General features: G+C 38.5%; 3 protein-coding genes across 4 annotated transcripts in view; 2 read left to right on the top strand and 1 right to left on the bottom strand.

Annotated features, from left to right (window-relative positions):
- The first annotated feature begins 828 nt into the window (after positions 1-828).
- Positions 829-3,952, top strand: LOC107655896 (protein Wnt-11). The gene is made up of 5 exons (XM_016443508.1): positions 829-1,012; positions 1,350-1,585; positions 2,135-2,412; positions 2,613-2,905; positions 3,178-3,952. Exons 1-5 carry the CDS (start codon positions 927-929, stop codon positions 3,350-3,352), a joined length of 1,068 nt encoding a protein of 355 aa, XP_016298994.1. The 5' UTR covers positions 829-926; the 3' UTR covers positions 3,353-3,952.
- A 4,043-nt stretch (positions 3,953-7,995) lies between these two features.
- Positions 7,996-12,301, top strand: LOC107655913 (immunoglobulin-binding protein 1-like). The gene is made up of 6 exons (XM_016443535.1): positions 7,996-8,296; positions 8,945-9,259; positions 10,469-10,664; positions 10,816-10,892; positions 10,980-11,089; positions 11,170-12,301. Exons 1-6 carry the CDS (start codon positions 8,082-8,084, stop codon positions 11,316-11,318), a joined length of 1,062 nt encoding a protein of 353 aa, XP_016299021.1. The 5' UTR covers positions 7,996-8,081; the 3' UTR covers positions 11,319-12,301.
- Positions 12,302-12,303: 2 nt separating this feature from the next.
- The window catches only part of LOC107655914 (uncharacterized), a 4,426-nt gene continuing 1,493 nt past the window's right edge, over positions 12,304-15,236 (bottom strand). Inside the window, exons 6-10 of one of the 2 annotated variants that reach the window (XM_016443536.1) lie at positions 14,128-14,181; positions 13,733-13,798; positions 13,178-13,228; positions 12,838-12,982; positions 12,304-12,608 (exon numbers count right to left, since the gene is read on the bottom strand). In XM_016443536.1, coding sequence (XP_016299022.1) covers positions 12,507-12,608; positions 12,838-12,982; positions 13,178-13,228; positions 13,733-13,798; positions 14,128-14,181 — 418 coding nt within the window. In that variant the 3' untranslated portion in view covers positions 12,304-12,506. The remainder of the gene's footprint in view (positions 12,609-12,837; positions 12,983-13,177; positions 13,229-13,732; positions 13,799-14,127; positions 14,182-15,236) is intronic. The other variant, XM_016443537.1, reaches the window with a different exon arrangement.

The raw sequence follows: 15,236 nt of genomic DNA, 5'->3' as shown, positions 1-15,236 counted from the left end.
TATTTGAGGCAGATTTCACTTCAAGCGGTGCTAGAGTGTACAACTGTGCTTTTCTTAAAACCGAAGAGCCCATATGAAACTTTTGAATACTGTAGGGTCTGTAGTAACTTAAGTTACTCTGGGATGTTGTTTAGAATAAAATATAATTATGGATCATTGACTTTTAATGCCTTCGGCAGCTTTTGCCCGGTTAACTTTACAGTGGCTACTGCTGTTTTAAGATGTTTGCGCTTTTGTAAGGCTCGAGGAACGAGAAATCCGGCTTATCTTCAGGGAAAAGCCGAATCAAACTGATTTTGATGTAAATGAACGGGTTGTTGATCTCGTTTAGACAGAAATCTTCAAAAGACTAAAGCCCAATTGTTTCCTTTGGGAAGGCGCACACCCTGAAAAGCTGAGCTTTACAGATGAGTCTGTTGCTAATGGCTTTTCTTACACTCAACCTCGACAAATCGGTTAAAACGTTGTTTGCTCACCAGGCTAACGTTACATGCGCAAAGGAAAATAACAACAAACAAACCATTAAGTCTCTCATGAGAAGTCATATAAAAACATTGTTTGCTCGTTCGACTGGCAAGAGTAAGACACACTAAACCTGGCTAATTGCGTTTTGATCTGCTTGATAACCAAGACTTTAGTGATCTTTGCTGTTTGCTTAACTGGCGTGACCAGACAATGGGGTATGTTATGTTTCAGTATGTTTTCCCTCAATTGACTGTAGTAGGTAGCCTAATATCTCTCCGCGCGCTTCTTGAAAATGAATCTTGCGACCGCCCACGCGCGGAGGGGCGGGTCGAGACCCATAGCTGAACTATGAAAGAGAGAGACTCGGACCCATTTCAGCGTAGGCTTCAGGTAGCTCGGTGTGCATCTTGGCCACTGGGAAAAACATCATACCGGACTTCACTAGGATTTCCAAACGACAAATGAACAAAATGACAGCATACGGGAATTTTCTTCTATTTTTCGTCATGTCTTTGAGCGTGATATCATGTAAAGGAATATCATGGCTGTAAGTATTTTATTCGTTAAGCAATATAGGGAAATGGGATGAATGAAGTGATATTTCATAAAAAAAAATCAGCTAATTTATTCCAGCTCTGGGTGATTTAGAAAGGCTCGTAGTCTTGAATGTCACATTGATTCGAGAACCGATCAAGTTCGATTCCTGAATGAATCATTCATGTCGGGTTCATTGAAAAGTTCCTTTTATATTCAATTTTTTTTGTCGATTACCTTGTTGGAAACATGTCGAGTCATGTTTGTAATTAAGCGTTATTGAATAAAAATGAAATGATGTTTTGGATATTTACGGCAGACTGGCTCAGTTAGGGTGTTTGTATTTGCAGCGGCCTAACGGTAAACGGGAGCTCGGTCGGGTGGAATCAGACACATCACTGTAAACTGCTGGACGGACTCGTGTCAGATCAGCATCAACTCTGCAAACGGAACCTCGAGCTCATGCACAGCATCGTGCATGCGGCCAAACTCACCAAGAGCGCGTGCCAGAGCTCCTTCAGCGACATGCGCTGGAACTGCTCGACCATCGAGAGCGCCCCTCACTTCACCCCTGATCTGGCTAAAGGTGAATACCTATATGCAGTGTTGCCAATTTAGCTACTTTGTAGCTAGATTTAGCGACTTCCCCGCCCCTTTTGAGACTTTTTTTCAAAAGTTTAGGGACAAATATAGCAACTTCTTGGACAAACCTTATCGAAGTTCTCATCTTGCCCACTGATATACGTTCATCTTTATATAGATCAGTGAATTTGCCATTGTGATGTCATCTAGTGACATTTGGCTACCAGTTTTAGCTACTTTCAATTGAAAGCAGTTGGCAACACTGCCTATATGGGCAACTTGTAATAGTCTGTCCTTGTACATGTTGCCAGTTAGCCACATGCTGCTCAGTAAATAAATATTTATTAAAATAATTCTGTATTGAAATGATTGAACTGTATTTATAGCAGCATTGTACTGACTAACAGCCACTCTATTTTTAGAATATAAGTATTAGCTATAGTAAAAAACACTAAATTATTCCTTTTTTAAAGAGTAATATAAAAGTGAAAACTCCACACCATATGCTAAGTTCAGTTTGCATAGGTGATCTAACGATGGCATCTCTGTGCAGGGACCCGTGAGGCAGCGTTTGTGTTCTCTCTGGCCGCTGCAGTGGTCAGTCATGCCATCGCCCGTGCATGTGCTTCTGGAGAGCTCCCCAGCTGTTCCTGTGCACCAGCGCCCTCAGAGCAGGCGGCCCCAGACTTCCGCTGGGGTGGCTGCGGAGATAATGTTCGCTACGGCCTGCAGATGGGCTCAGCTTTCTCAGATGCACCCATGAGGAACCGCCGGTCAGGACCACAGGCATTTAGACTCATGCAGCTTCACAACAATGCAGTGGGAAGACAGGTAAGCTCAACTGCTTGCTTAATTTCCATCAAAGACTGGCTTAATTGATCAATTACATTGACACACTCATCTAATAACGGAATACTTTCTGATTGTAACACGGACGGAAACATGCATTTTCTTTGAAGCAGCTTTGAAACTATGGTGAAAAGTTCTGTACAAATAAACTTTGTTTCATTCGTTTTGTTGTTTTTGTGTAGGCACTCATGGATGCTCTAGAGATGAAGTGCAAATGTCACGGTGTTTCTGGCTCCTGCTCTGTGAAGACCTGCTGGAAGGGCCTTCAAGACATCAAGAGCATCTCAGCCGACCTCAAGTCCAAATACCTGTCGGCCACCAAGGTCATTCCACGCCAGATTGGCACCCGCCGACAGCTAGTCCCCCGTGAGATGGAGGTCAGGCCCGTCGGAGAGACTGAACTTGTTTATCTGGTCAGCTCGCCCGATTACTGCTCACAGAACGCCAAGCAGGGGTCATTCGGAACCACAGACAGGTGAGATACGCATCATCAGTCAGGATGATTGATTACTGATGAGTTGAGAGAGCAATCAGTTCTCAGTCACTGTAATGAATGAGGGACTATCACGGATCTGACAGATGGGACAGAGCACAAAGTAAAGAAAAGAGGCACATGAATACAATTGGTTAAACATCACGCACACAGACACAAAAACTGATTCTCACAATGCAAACACGCTCCTATGCTGCTGCTGTTTGAGTTATTCGCCAGTATTATGAATAATTTGCTCTGTATCGTCTCTGCAGGCAGTGTAACAAGACTGCGACCGGCAGTGAGAGCTGTGGACTCATGTGTTGTGGACGAGGGTATAATGCCTATACGGAGGTGCTGGTGGAGCGCTGCCAGTGTAAATATCACTGGTGCTGTTACGTGTCCTGCAAAACCTGCCATCGCACTGTTGAGAGATACGTCTGCAAGTGACAAACCACCTTATTGACTGTCTTCATCGACAGAGAGGAGGAGGCACGGTGCAGTGCTGGGTGAATGTGTATGATCTTTCTAGAGCCATATGTGAGTGGATAATCCGCTCGGAGTGCTGTAAGGATGGCATGAAAGTGAAGAAAGAAGAACCGGAGTTGAGGAATACGGGATGGTGAAAGAGTTAATGAACGGCTGTAAACAAAGAACCCTGTGGTGAGGCCCTCAAGGCACCCCGCAGAAAAGCAGAGTGATAAGTAGTGGCTGCTCACAGCAAAACTCATCAACTCCAGCACAGAGAAGGAGACATGGGGGGAGGGTAGAACTGTACTGGTAAAGAGTTACTTTACTGCGGTAATACTTTACACATTGCTGATCTATTCAGATCTGTTTTGGTCAGATAAATTTCATAGGTTACACAGCAGTAAGAGATTGAATCAAACCGTTTAGTTTGGGTGACTTCAGAAGTTATATGTGCTCAGTATTGACACCATTGTATTCATGAAAAGAAAGATTAAGGCCGTGCCTTTCACCCTGGGAAAACTTGTACATTTTCTGTAAAAATGAAAATTTGTATTTATTTTATTAAAAATATTTAATGTGAAAGAGACTAATTTGTAATTTTTCATCTTGTAATAGTTAAAGGGATAGTTGGCCCAAAAATGAAAACTTGTCATTATTTACTCACTCTCATGGCGTTCCAAACCTTTTGCAGAACATAAAAAAAGATACTTTGAAGAATGTTGGTAACTAAACAGTATTTGTGCCCATCGACTTCCACTGTATGTACAATAAACACAGAGACATTTCTCCAACTATAAGTCTTGCTTATAGTCAGTCTAAAGCAGTTTTGAGAAGATGTATGTTGGTCAGAATCTGAACAGCATTTTATAGCAGTTCTGCATGTGAACGTGAGCATGTTTTCTCTGTTCTCTCATCAACATTCTTCTACATCAAAGACATTTTCAGGATATCAGTGCTATAGAGAGATTAAAAACCCAGATAGTAAGCATTCAACAGAAGCAATGAGAGAAAGAGACAAAGGGCTGACCTATTCTGCATTTCCTTTTGTCCTTCGATTTGCCTGATTTTTATCTCTGCATTGTTACAGCAAGACAAAGGCACACACAGACTTCTGGGCTCTTTACAGGACCAAGCTGAGCCTTGGAGGGGGTTTAGCTTTGCTCAACAGCTTACAGTCTTTAAATTTGATATCAAAGATGCTTATTGATATAAAAAATACATTGGCAGAGAAGAATGTTGGGTGATGTTGCTAAAGTATTAGCACAGCAGTTATTTTCCCTTTACAAAAGTTTATCTGAAGTCAATCCGAGACTTTAATCACAAGGATTTTATCAGCCACAGGAAGCAATAGACAGGAAAAAGGTGTGTGAGATGCTTGAGATATCTCAAGAATGAAGGAGTGTAATGGCGTTTCTTTCTCTGTCTAAAAATATTGATCTGTTTTTCCAACATAAGATTATTCTCCCTTCTTCTCTGTTGACTGTGCACCTGGTGTGAATCTCTGGAATGCGGCTCTTCATTTAACCGGGTCCCGTGTATTGTTTACTGAGAGCATAACACCACACTCCCACACAATGAGTATTTACACACACAGTCTGAGGAAGAGTTTATTAGTTATTGACTGTTTGCTGAGTGACTGTTTGTGAAAACAGATGCAGGACAATCCCACCGATCTCTGCTGACAGACTCATCCAAACCACTTTTTCACACGCACACACACATTTGTTTTTCTGTCACAGTGGGAACTTTACATTGACTTCTCATTACAGTTTTTATACTGAGATGATGACATGATATGAGATTACATGATAATGCTAAATCATTTCCTTATGGTGACCTTGGGCAGGTCTTCATAATGTAGGTGGATTTGGTTTTTGCTATCAGCCTGAGCTACACACACAGACAAAATCTTTTTATAACATTGTCAATGCGTTTTGCTATTTTTATATTGACCTAGACCATAAACCTTCCCCTTTCAAAAACCTTTCAGCTTTTTGGTTTTAATTCAAAGGTTTAGCTCCTTTATTAAGCCCTTCTCCTCAAGGCAGGAACATCTAGTCCATTTGCTATCTGACCTGTAGAGGTTTCCGTTTGAGCTCTGGGGACTGTATATTTGAGTGTGTGTGTGGCACCTGTCAGTTCTGCCCCCCATATTGCAAATGACAAAGCAAAGGGCACAAAAGGGTGTAAATCTCACAACATAGCTGGACACACACACATACTGAGAATAGATCTGCAAGTTACTCCAAATATGTGAAGAATCGACAGCCTGGCATGAAAAAAATAGAACCAAAAAATCGATTAATCTTCACAACGTGTAGGAAAACTGGGTGGAAATGTCTGTATGTATGCTGTTTTTCAGTTCTCTTCAGCTCATGGGGTCTCCTGGTGTTTATTTGAATGTGGTTTGTCTATGCCGGCTGTTATTCTATAGGGTGACAGTTGATGTATGTTGCATGTTCCAAGGGTAGAGATCAGGGTTTAAGGTCATGACTGGGTTAGGGTTAGTCCGCTACTATGAGGGGAATTTTCCTTTCGTGGCCAGAAAAACAAAATAACCTCAGAGCCCATTAAACTGATTAAAAAATTGTATCTTTAATAAGAGAATAGACATGATCTCACACCTGCTCAACGGCCTTTAGCTGCAGACAGAAACTTGAATGTGTGGTTAAACATCAGATTAAGAAAAGACTGGATCCGGATCAGTGAACTGTATAAACACGTTTGCTTTAGCCTAGAGAGAGTTCTCATCTATCACAGTAACAGCTCTAATGTGTCATGGTTTCTCAACAGCTGATCATGCCAGAGGTTCAGTGATACAACACCATGGGAAAATGAGTTGAGTTTCCGCTTTGTCCTAACAAAGGCTCAGTCTTTGGTGTTAAAGCAGCCCTGGACTATGTTACTTCATGAAGTTTATTTGTCCTACACAGTATGAATGATTCGGTTAAACAATCCCAGCCTCATTTACTGCAGGCAAAATCATTAATATCAGCCAAACGTGTATGAAGCTGCCTTCATACACTCACGCAAACAAATAATCCAGCACACAGTAACGCATTAAGTGACCGAGACCACTGAGACAAGTGGTTTCTGAATGCTAATGCTGTCACAGATCTTTGTTTATACTGGGTGTAAAGCTTTTTAAAATGAAAACTGAGTAGACCTGTGGGAGATCTGTTTTTTTTTTTAAGGTTCTTGCTGTTCCTACTTTGGATTTTTAAAGATATGGTTCAGAATGGTCATGTTGACAGAAAAAGAGCAGGAGTTTTGCATGAAAATCAGTTTTATGTGCAAACTGAGAGGAAAGTTTTCTCTGAATATTATCACTGTGTAAAGTTAGGCTTCTGGTAAATTATAAATAATAACAAAGGCAAAAATATGTACGCATGGTGTGGGAACTCATACCATGACAATACTGTCCAGGGTAGGGCAAGAGACAGAAATTCAAGGTGGGAAAGTAGTTTTGCACTGTAAAAAAGGCTAATTTTGAAAGACAGTATCACTTTATTTTTGTTTAAGACATTAGGGCAATTCCCAAATTATTATTTCTTGTTTTAAGCATAATTCTTAAAAAAAAAAAAAAGAAAGAAAGAAAAAAGCATTGGCCATTAAGCATACGCTGTCCTGGTATTTAAAATATTTGTAAATATATACATGCTTTACATTTGTGAATGCTATAATAAGAGCAGGATAGTATGCACACTGATACACTCAAGTACACGCTTAGAGATGCAACAGCTTAGAACAGTTAAACTGTAAGTGTTTAATGGCAATTTAACCTTCAGATGAGGGAAATTGTTTAACTTTTTTTTTAAATGTTCATTTACAGTTTAATTTCTTATATGGTAAAAGTAATGACAAAGGTTTTTTTCTTTTTCTTTCCCAAAATCACAAAATAACGTTTTCCTGTTAAAATAGATGTTTTATTTTAAAAGGTTTTTAAAAGTATTACATATTACTAATTTCCTTCGTTACTTAAAATGAAGGAAGTTTACTTCAAAACAATTATAGTGATAATTCATTTGTAGTGAATTTTTAGGAGTAATTTTTAATTAAGATAGTAATGTTTGTACATTTAGTCAAAAAGAACTTGGGAACATCTCTTCTGCAATTGTGATTTTGTTAATGTTTGGGACACAATCTTTGAGTAGGAATTAGCTACAAAGATATCACATTGTTAAGTTGTGTTTTTATGCAAAACGAAGTGATTGATTTTTTGTGTAAAAATATTTTAATTTTAGGTTTATTTACACAAATATATATTTGTTACTCTAAGTTTTGTGGCATTTAAAAATTATTTACATTTGTTTTATTTTAATCCTTAAAGCAGCTAAAAAAAAATGAATGCTTTAAAACGCTCTAAATTACTTTCATAATATATTGATTACGTTTAATTATATTTTAATTTATATTCTATTTTAATTTTATATATGTCGGTATGTATTATTTAAAGTATTTATTTGTTTCTTTGTTTGCTTACCTACTTCTGTTTCAATGATGATGATAATGCCTGTTTGTTGTCTTAAAAGATTGAATAAACCTTTAGTGCGACATTAAAGCTACAGAAATGTAGTAAAGGGCACTGGTGCAATGATCTCTATTGACATCTACAGTGAGACGTCAGAACTGCAACACAGAGAACCGACCGGAATCTAAGAACCGGAACAAACGGAAGCCGAGCTGGATCTTAAATCAACTTTGAGAAATGGCGGCCGCTGAAGACACCAACACTACACAAAACCCCAGCGGTTCAGAGGCTCCGAAACTGTCGGATTTACTGGACCGGAGCTGGAAGCTGTATGAAGAGGTGGACACCACAAACGAGCCGAGCAGCTCAAATGCAGTGCAGGTGAAAGTGAAGCGCGGTATCATGCAGCTGGAGGAGGCGACGATGATGGTCAATCAGCTCGACCTGTTCAGGTTTGAGGAACACACACACACAGAGAGACTCAGACTAAACACAACACAACAACTGCACACGAGGCGACATATTAAACTGCTCCTGTTATAATCAACATAGCTGTCAAAGGACTGCGCGCGAGCGACGCGCTGATAATGATGAGAACTTGATATTTTGTCTAGTCATCTGTTGCCAATTAAAACAGTAACTGTTTAAGATGTGTATATTACACTTTTACACTACAGTAATGTACAGTAAAGGCCTTTTTATCTACAAAAGTGTATTGTTACCAAGTTCTTACAGTTATTTAGAGTATGACTCCGCTGTGTAACGTTAGGCCTACACTGCTTTACACTGAACTGACTAAAGACGTCATGATGTCATATCTTCACTGATTTGGTTACCCACTAATGAAGATTACAGGACTACTTCAGTTTTCTTTCAGCAACTATAATGTATTTTCCCTTGTGCTATTAAATTAATAAACTGACAATTAAACTAACATAAATATTATACAAACTGTTCAAGTATGTATTTGAACATGAGAAGCAAATTTTGCAAAAAAAATTAAATAAAAAAAAAATCCAGTGGGTCACAAGACCATTACAAAACAACAGCTAAATAAAACTTACTGGAGTTCTTTTTAATTTCCTTATTTTTTTCTGTAGTCGTAATGAGGCATTGGAGGAAATCTCCACAGCTGACCTGAAGTACCTGTTGTTGCCGGCTCTTCTGGGAGCGCTCACCATGAAACAGGTGAACCCCACCAAGCGGCTGGAGCATGTGCAGGCGGCCCGTGTCTACTTCATGGACTTCCTCCAGAGATGCAAGAACTATGACGTATGTAGTTTTCAGCTGCCCAAAACCAGTGAGAACACCGCAGATACTCCTACTGAGGAGCAGACGAATCCATCAGTCCCCATGCCAATGTCACAGCCAGACCTCATCGCCATGGCAACACAAAGACAAGCCAAAATAGAGAGGTGGGTTGGCAATTTCTCCATTCACAAATACAGTCTTTACTGGTAAATTACCGTTAAGAGATCATGTGTGAACAGGACCTTTTCAAAAATCCTGGTAAATTTGTTCAGCCAATTTACCGGTATTAGAAGTTGTAACATTACCAGTAAATTACCGGTAATGTGCTTTGTGTGAACGCAGCACAAGATAACCGGTATGAGCATGTACAAGTTCAGAACGTGCTGACGTAAGACGTCTACTCTGGGCCAATCATAACATTCTGACGCAGATGACGCAATAACTACACGCTGTTTACGGAAGTCAAAGAAATGTCTTAAGTCGTCTAATACAATGTCTCTGAGCCAAAAGCAGCTGCATGAATGTGAACGTTTGACACAAAAATGAAAACATCAACAAAAACACTATGTATACCCCTCCATGTTTACAAACACAACACCGGGAGGCACAGCCATTTAGAGGTCATTTCCAGTTAATGATGTCACAGAATTTACCGGTATTTTGAACTCGATGTGTGAATGGTGCTTTACCGGTAAAAAGACGGAATGTTCTTTCCTGTGTGAACAGCACATTTTTGTATTTACCGGTAAAGTCGTTCAGGCAATTTACTGGTATTACTGTATGAAAGGGGCTATTGAATATTTTTTAACATGCATGTATGTATCCATCATCCAGTGTCCAAGGGAACACCAATGACTTCTTTATGAAATACATTTTTTAATTATTTTATATTTACACTGGGTAAAATACAGTAAAAACAGTGATATGTTGGGAAATATATTACAATTTCAAATAACAGTTTTCTATTTTAATATATTTTTATATACAATATATTTTATTTGAATATATGCTGATTTGGTGCTCAAGAAACATTTCTGTTTATTAATTATGTTAAAAACAGTTGTGCTGCTTATATTTTTGTGAAAACCATGACACTCTTTTCAGGATTCTGTGATGAATAGAAAGTTCAAAAGAACAGCATTTATTTGAAATTGACATTTTTTGGTAACATTATGAATATAATTTTTGATCAGTTTAATCTGTCCTTGCTGAATAAAAACATTATTATTTTAAAATCTTACTAACACTAAACGTTTGAATGATAGTGTACTGTATATGTAATATTTGTAAAATGTTTGTGTCTTTTCCATCAGTTGTGATAATGTTTGTGTAACGTTCATGTGTTGCATATTTACACTGTAAGTTGTTTCCAGGTTTAAGCAGCGCAAGGAGACGGAAGCTAAGCTGAGTGAGATCAGGGGACAGGTTGAATCTGGTTCAGCCGATGAAGAGGTGGTGAGAGATTTTTACCTGCTCCATGTACGCAGGTGGGTCACCCTAGCACTTGAGGAGATCGACTCCATCAACCAGGAGATAGAGATTCTGAAACGGATGGAGCTTTTCAAGCAGGTATTTGATTGCCACATGAATTACATCCATGTGTTTTTTGTGTGAATGATGTGGTTGCATACCTACCACTCTACCTACATCTACCTCTGATTTGCTGCAAATATATATATATTTCTAAAGATTAGCCGTTAATAATTGTTTGTTTCTGTAGAGCGCACCCCAGCCATCTCCACCTAGAAGACCGCCTATGAAGCCTTTTATCCTGACTAAGGATGCTGTGCAGGCCAAGTATGTGTGCATTTGAAGCGTGTCTGTGATGTTCAGTGCTGCAGTATTTGTTTATGTGTGATCTTTTATTTTCTGAATGTATTGCAGAGTGTTTGGTGCAGGGTATCCCAGTCTTCCTACCATGACAGTGGATGATTGGTATGAGCAGCACCGGCGGCAAGGATGTTTACCTGACCAGGGCATACCACGCAGTGCAGGTACTTACATACATGTTGAGTGCTTTTGCAGAACATAAATTATATGTAGAATGTTTATATGTAGAATGTTTCCTCCACAGCAAATCATGATACAGAGGAAGATGAGAGAGCGGAAAGAGAGAGGAAGGAAGAGAATAATGATGAAGAGGCACTGCAGAAGGCACGTGACTGGGACGACTGGAAGGACACACACCGGAGAGGATATGGCAACCGCAAAAACATGGGCTGATCTGATTTCACTCAAGCACACACATGTATGCGCATCCCTTCAGTTCCCACAAATAAACCTCCCAATGCTGCCAATATGTGACATGAACACAACAGTGAGTGGCGCTGTAGTGGTTAGTTAATTTGGTAACTTTTTTTTCTAAACCGAGTTTGCGTATTTGACATTCTTTTATATGTCTCTATATAAATCTTAAATCTTGGTGAGCTTAAATAAGACCTTAAACCCCTGAGCATTTATGGAGATGGATGTCTGGGCCTTTTTGCATCATTTCACGTCACCCTTTCTTACATGAATAAAAGTTTGTCTTTTCATGGATGTTGTTTTGAGTGCAGCATTTCTACTGAGGTGTTCCCTGTACTGTCAGCGTTTAGAGTCAAAATCAGTTGGCTCAGAAGGACATTATCACCCACTTAATTACACCTCATGTGCTGTTTGATTCGAAGCCTATTAAGACTGCATGTTCGATAAGTATTAGCCAATATTTCTAGGCCTCGTTGTCTGTTTCAGATGAGATATTTCAGTGAAGACGGTTCAGCAAGAGCATTTAGAACCAATATTAGCACTTGCGTGGATCTGACACTGTGGTTTAGAATTGCTGAAGAAAGTGTGTGGGACATTGAAACAAACTGTCTAGACTGACTTTTTATTCTGAAATGTATTTATTGTCCGGCAACTTTGCTTTTCTTTTTGTAAGGTCAACTTCCAGTTCTACAGTAAACATAAAGCGAAATCACCTATCAACAGCCTATTCCTTTAGATCTGAATGTTACATGCAATGGGCTCTAGTAAAAATGCTTGTTTTGTGATTTAATACAAAACATTTCAAATGTATTATCAGCATAACGTTTGGAGAGACATTAAAAAATGAACATGAATTTATGACTATTTGCTGCGTCCTCTTGTTTTTAATGACAGCAATTGACTTCACAAGTGTAAAACCTGATGATCCAAAACGACAACTAAAAATCTGATCTTTTTCATGTATTTTTTCAACTTATTACAGGACATATAAACATAAATACTAGTATTATACTAAAAGAGTGAGCACAAATTAGCAACACTAAGAAATATTTTTTTATATCATCAGGCAATAACTAAAGTACTGGAGCAACAAAATATATTTTAACCCATCAAATAATTACAAAATGGATCCATTCTAATAATGAGCATGTAAAAATAAAAAAAGTTCTAGTATCGTAGATTTAATTGGGGTCGTGGAAATCCATTGCGGAGGTTTCCATGCTCAGAGGAACCATAGAGTGGAGCAGGAGAATAGGGCTGGTTAGGTTTCTGTTGAAGGGATAAAGAGCAAAGGGAAGATTTATTTGAAGAGAAGACCTTTGTTATCCACAGTAAGCTCATACCCTGAGTCTTATCAGAACACTGCCACTGAATTGCATTTGCTATATGTTGTACCATAATATCCCCAGTGTTCTCTGACTCCATGGAGGAAAACAAATAAACTCGTAAAGATTTACTAATCTGAAACTGAAATGTTTAATATATTTTTGAACCATACCAGTTCATCATATGTATGTGAAGGGGCATGTGGTGTGTAATCACTGTGGTGGTCTGCAGAAGGGCTGTGGTCTTCATAGGGGTTTCTACTGGGTGAATCTCTAGCATAAGGGTTGCTAACAATCTGACCCCGAACTGCGCCATTGCTACAATCACACAAATGCACAACACAAAAACCACTGAATTAAACATGACATGGACATGTAATACAAAACATGGAGACTAAGATTTTCAGATTTTTGATCTTGATATAAATATACATTCAGAAAATATATTTAGCCAGAGAATCTGTGGTGAAATCATATGAGCTCTTGATCATTTTATGTAGAATTATGAACTACCTGTAAGGCTGCACAGGACCTCCCATAGGGTCACGCATGCCAGTGTACACGCTGTGGAGACAATCAAAGTGACATTTTAAGAGACAGATTCATCAGATCCAACAAACATTTTAATTATTCAGTCAAATCATATTTATTTCTAAAGCGCTCTATATAATACAGATTGCTTCAAAGCAGCTCCACAGTATTAAACAGGAAAACAGCAGAATCAATTATGGAAACTCATGTAGACAAGTCAAATTCTCTAAAATTACGATAGTGTCAACAATAACACATTTCATCATTTATGAAACAAATTAAGCAGTTCTACAGATGGCAGCAATATTGTAATTCAGCCCGAGTCAGTTCAGTTTTGATACAATTCAGTTCAATAACAGACTCTTCAGCCACACGAGCAGTTATACATGCTAATTAATCATATGCTAAATGTACCAGATTATCTGATAGTTAGCATTTTGTCAATGGAGAGCAATGAAGAATTTAGTTAACACTTAAAAACACATTGAAATGCATTGTTTAATGTATCTACCAATATCATATGTACTGCCCACATACCTGTTTGGCTCACGGGGTCGTCCATCAGTCATGCTGTCAACAGATGGATGCACACCACTGGATGGACTGAAGAGTGATGCAGAGAGTTAAATATTTAAAAAATACATTAGGATATAGCAAATAAATTTTATAAACAAAATTATAATCCAACAACTGCACTGATCTCTAATACAAAGAGATTGGTGGTTCAAACACATTCAGGATAAATTTCACCATAATTATAGTAGGCCTGTTATATATATATATATATATATATATATATATATATATATACAGATAACATTATGATTAGCTGTAGTTATATCTAAATATATTTTAGAGACAGCTAACCACGTTGATTCAAAATATAACTAATCTTATCAAGGCTATTCAATAATTTAACATTAACTATATACTTATAGGGCCGAGCAGGACCTCCCATTTGAGGATCACGCATCCCACTAGATATGCTGCAGAGACAAAGCAAATAAAAGACATTCAGACATTTTAATTCATAATATATTCACATAAATTCATTAACCAAAAAAAAAAAAAAAAAAGAAAGAAAAAAAAAGATGACAGTGGTAATCTAAATACCACAAAAATGTATGTGCATAAAGAGACAATACGGTGACCCGGGAGGGGACGTCCGGTTCACTTAGTTTTGTCGTGGCCACGAGATATTAATTCGTGGGAACGTGATAAAATGACAAGATAATTTTGCCGAGGTAACGACATCCCTAAACTGCGTTCACACTAGCGTTTTTAACAACGTACCTGAACTGCAGAGAGATCTGGAGATAACGCAAAAACTCCGGACCCGGACAATCAGATAAAGGTGATGGACAGGACGCTGCCGTTTTAGCGGCTCAGTGTTCTATTTTTAAGTTCTATTCATTTACATCCAAATGTTAATTAATTTACACAGAACACAACCTAAAAATAGATTTAAGAATATAAACTGTTTGTCGTCTATTTTCAGTAAGACTAAATAGAAAGTGTGCGCCTGCCATTGTGCGTTAACTTGAATCAAGCCCACATGTCTGTGGATGAGTAATTCACTCCTTGATTTGCTTAAAAAAAAGCCTCCTTTGAGATCGTTTTGACATGTTTATTGTGCATTATTTTCAACGTGTTTATTGCCAAGTTTAGTGTGGCAAAATAGAAGCGCAGCCTTATGGTTGCTTCCGCTGCTCTATGTAATCAGAGTGTGAATTTGTAGATTTACTATAGCAAAACTAAAATGTGTTTAAAGTGCGACTGACCAAATCGACCAACCAACTCGGACTCTGGTACGGTTCGCGGGTGCGCACCTGAGTTCAGAAAACAGCGTTCAACATCATCCTAACGAACCCGGGTGCGCACCAAAAGTGCTAGTGTGAGGCCCAGGTTTTTACAGAGGGGATTTTGGATACCTCTTTTTGGATATCTCTCACTCCATAAAATTAGGAAATACTGTCAACAGCCAGCCAGAAGAACGTTTATAGGAATAAACTGTTAAATACATTTTTCAAATGATAGTTTC

This window comes from Sinocyclocheilus anshuiensis, unplaced genomic scaffold (assembly GCF_001515605.1).
Source record: "Sinocyclocheilus anshuiensis isolate Anshui unplaced genomic scaffold, SAMN03320099.WGS_v1.1 scaffold860, whole genome shotgun sequence".
Classification (NCBI taxonomy): Eukaryota; Metazoa; Chordata; class Actinopteri; order Cypriniformes; family Cyprinidae; genus Sinocyclocheilus; species Sinocyclocheilus anshuiensis.
The sequence above is the reverse complement of the archived record's forward strand: the minus strand, read 5'-3'. Positions and strand labels throughout refer to the sequence as shown.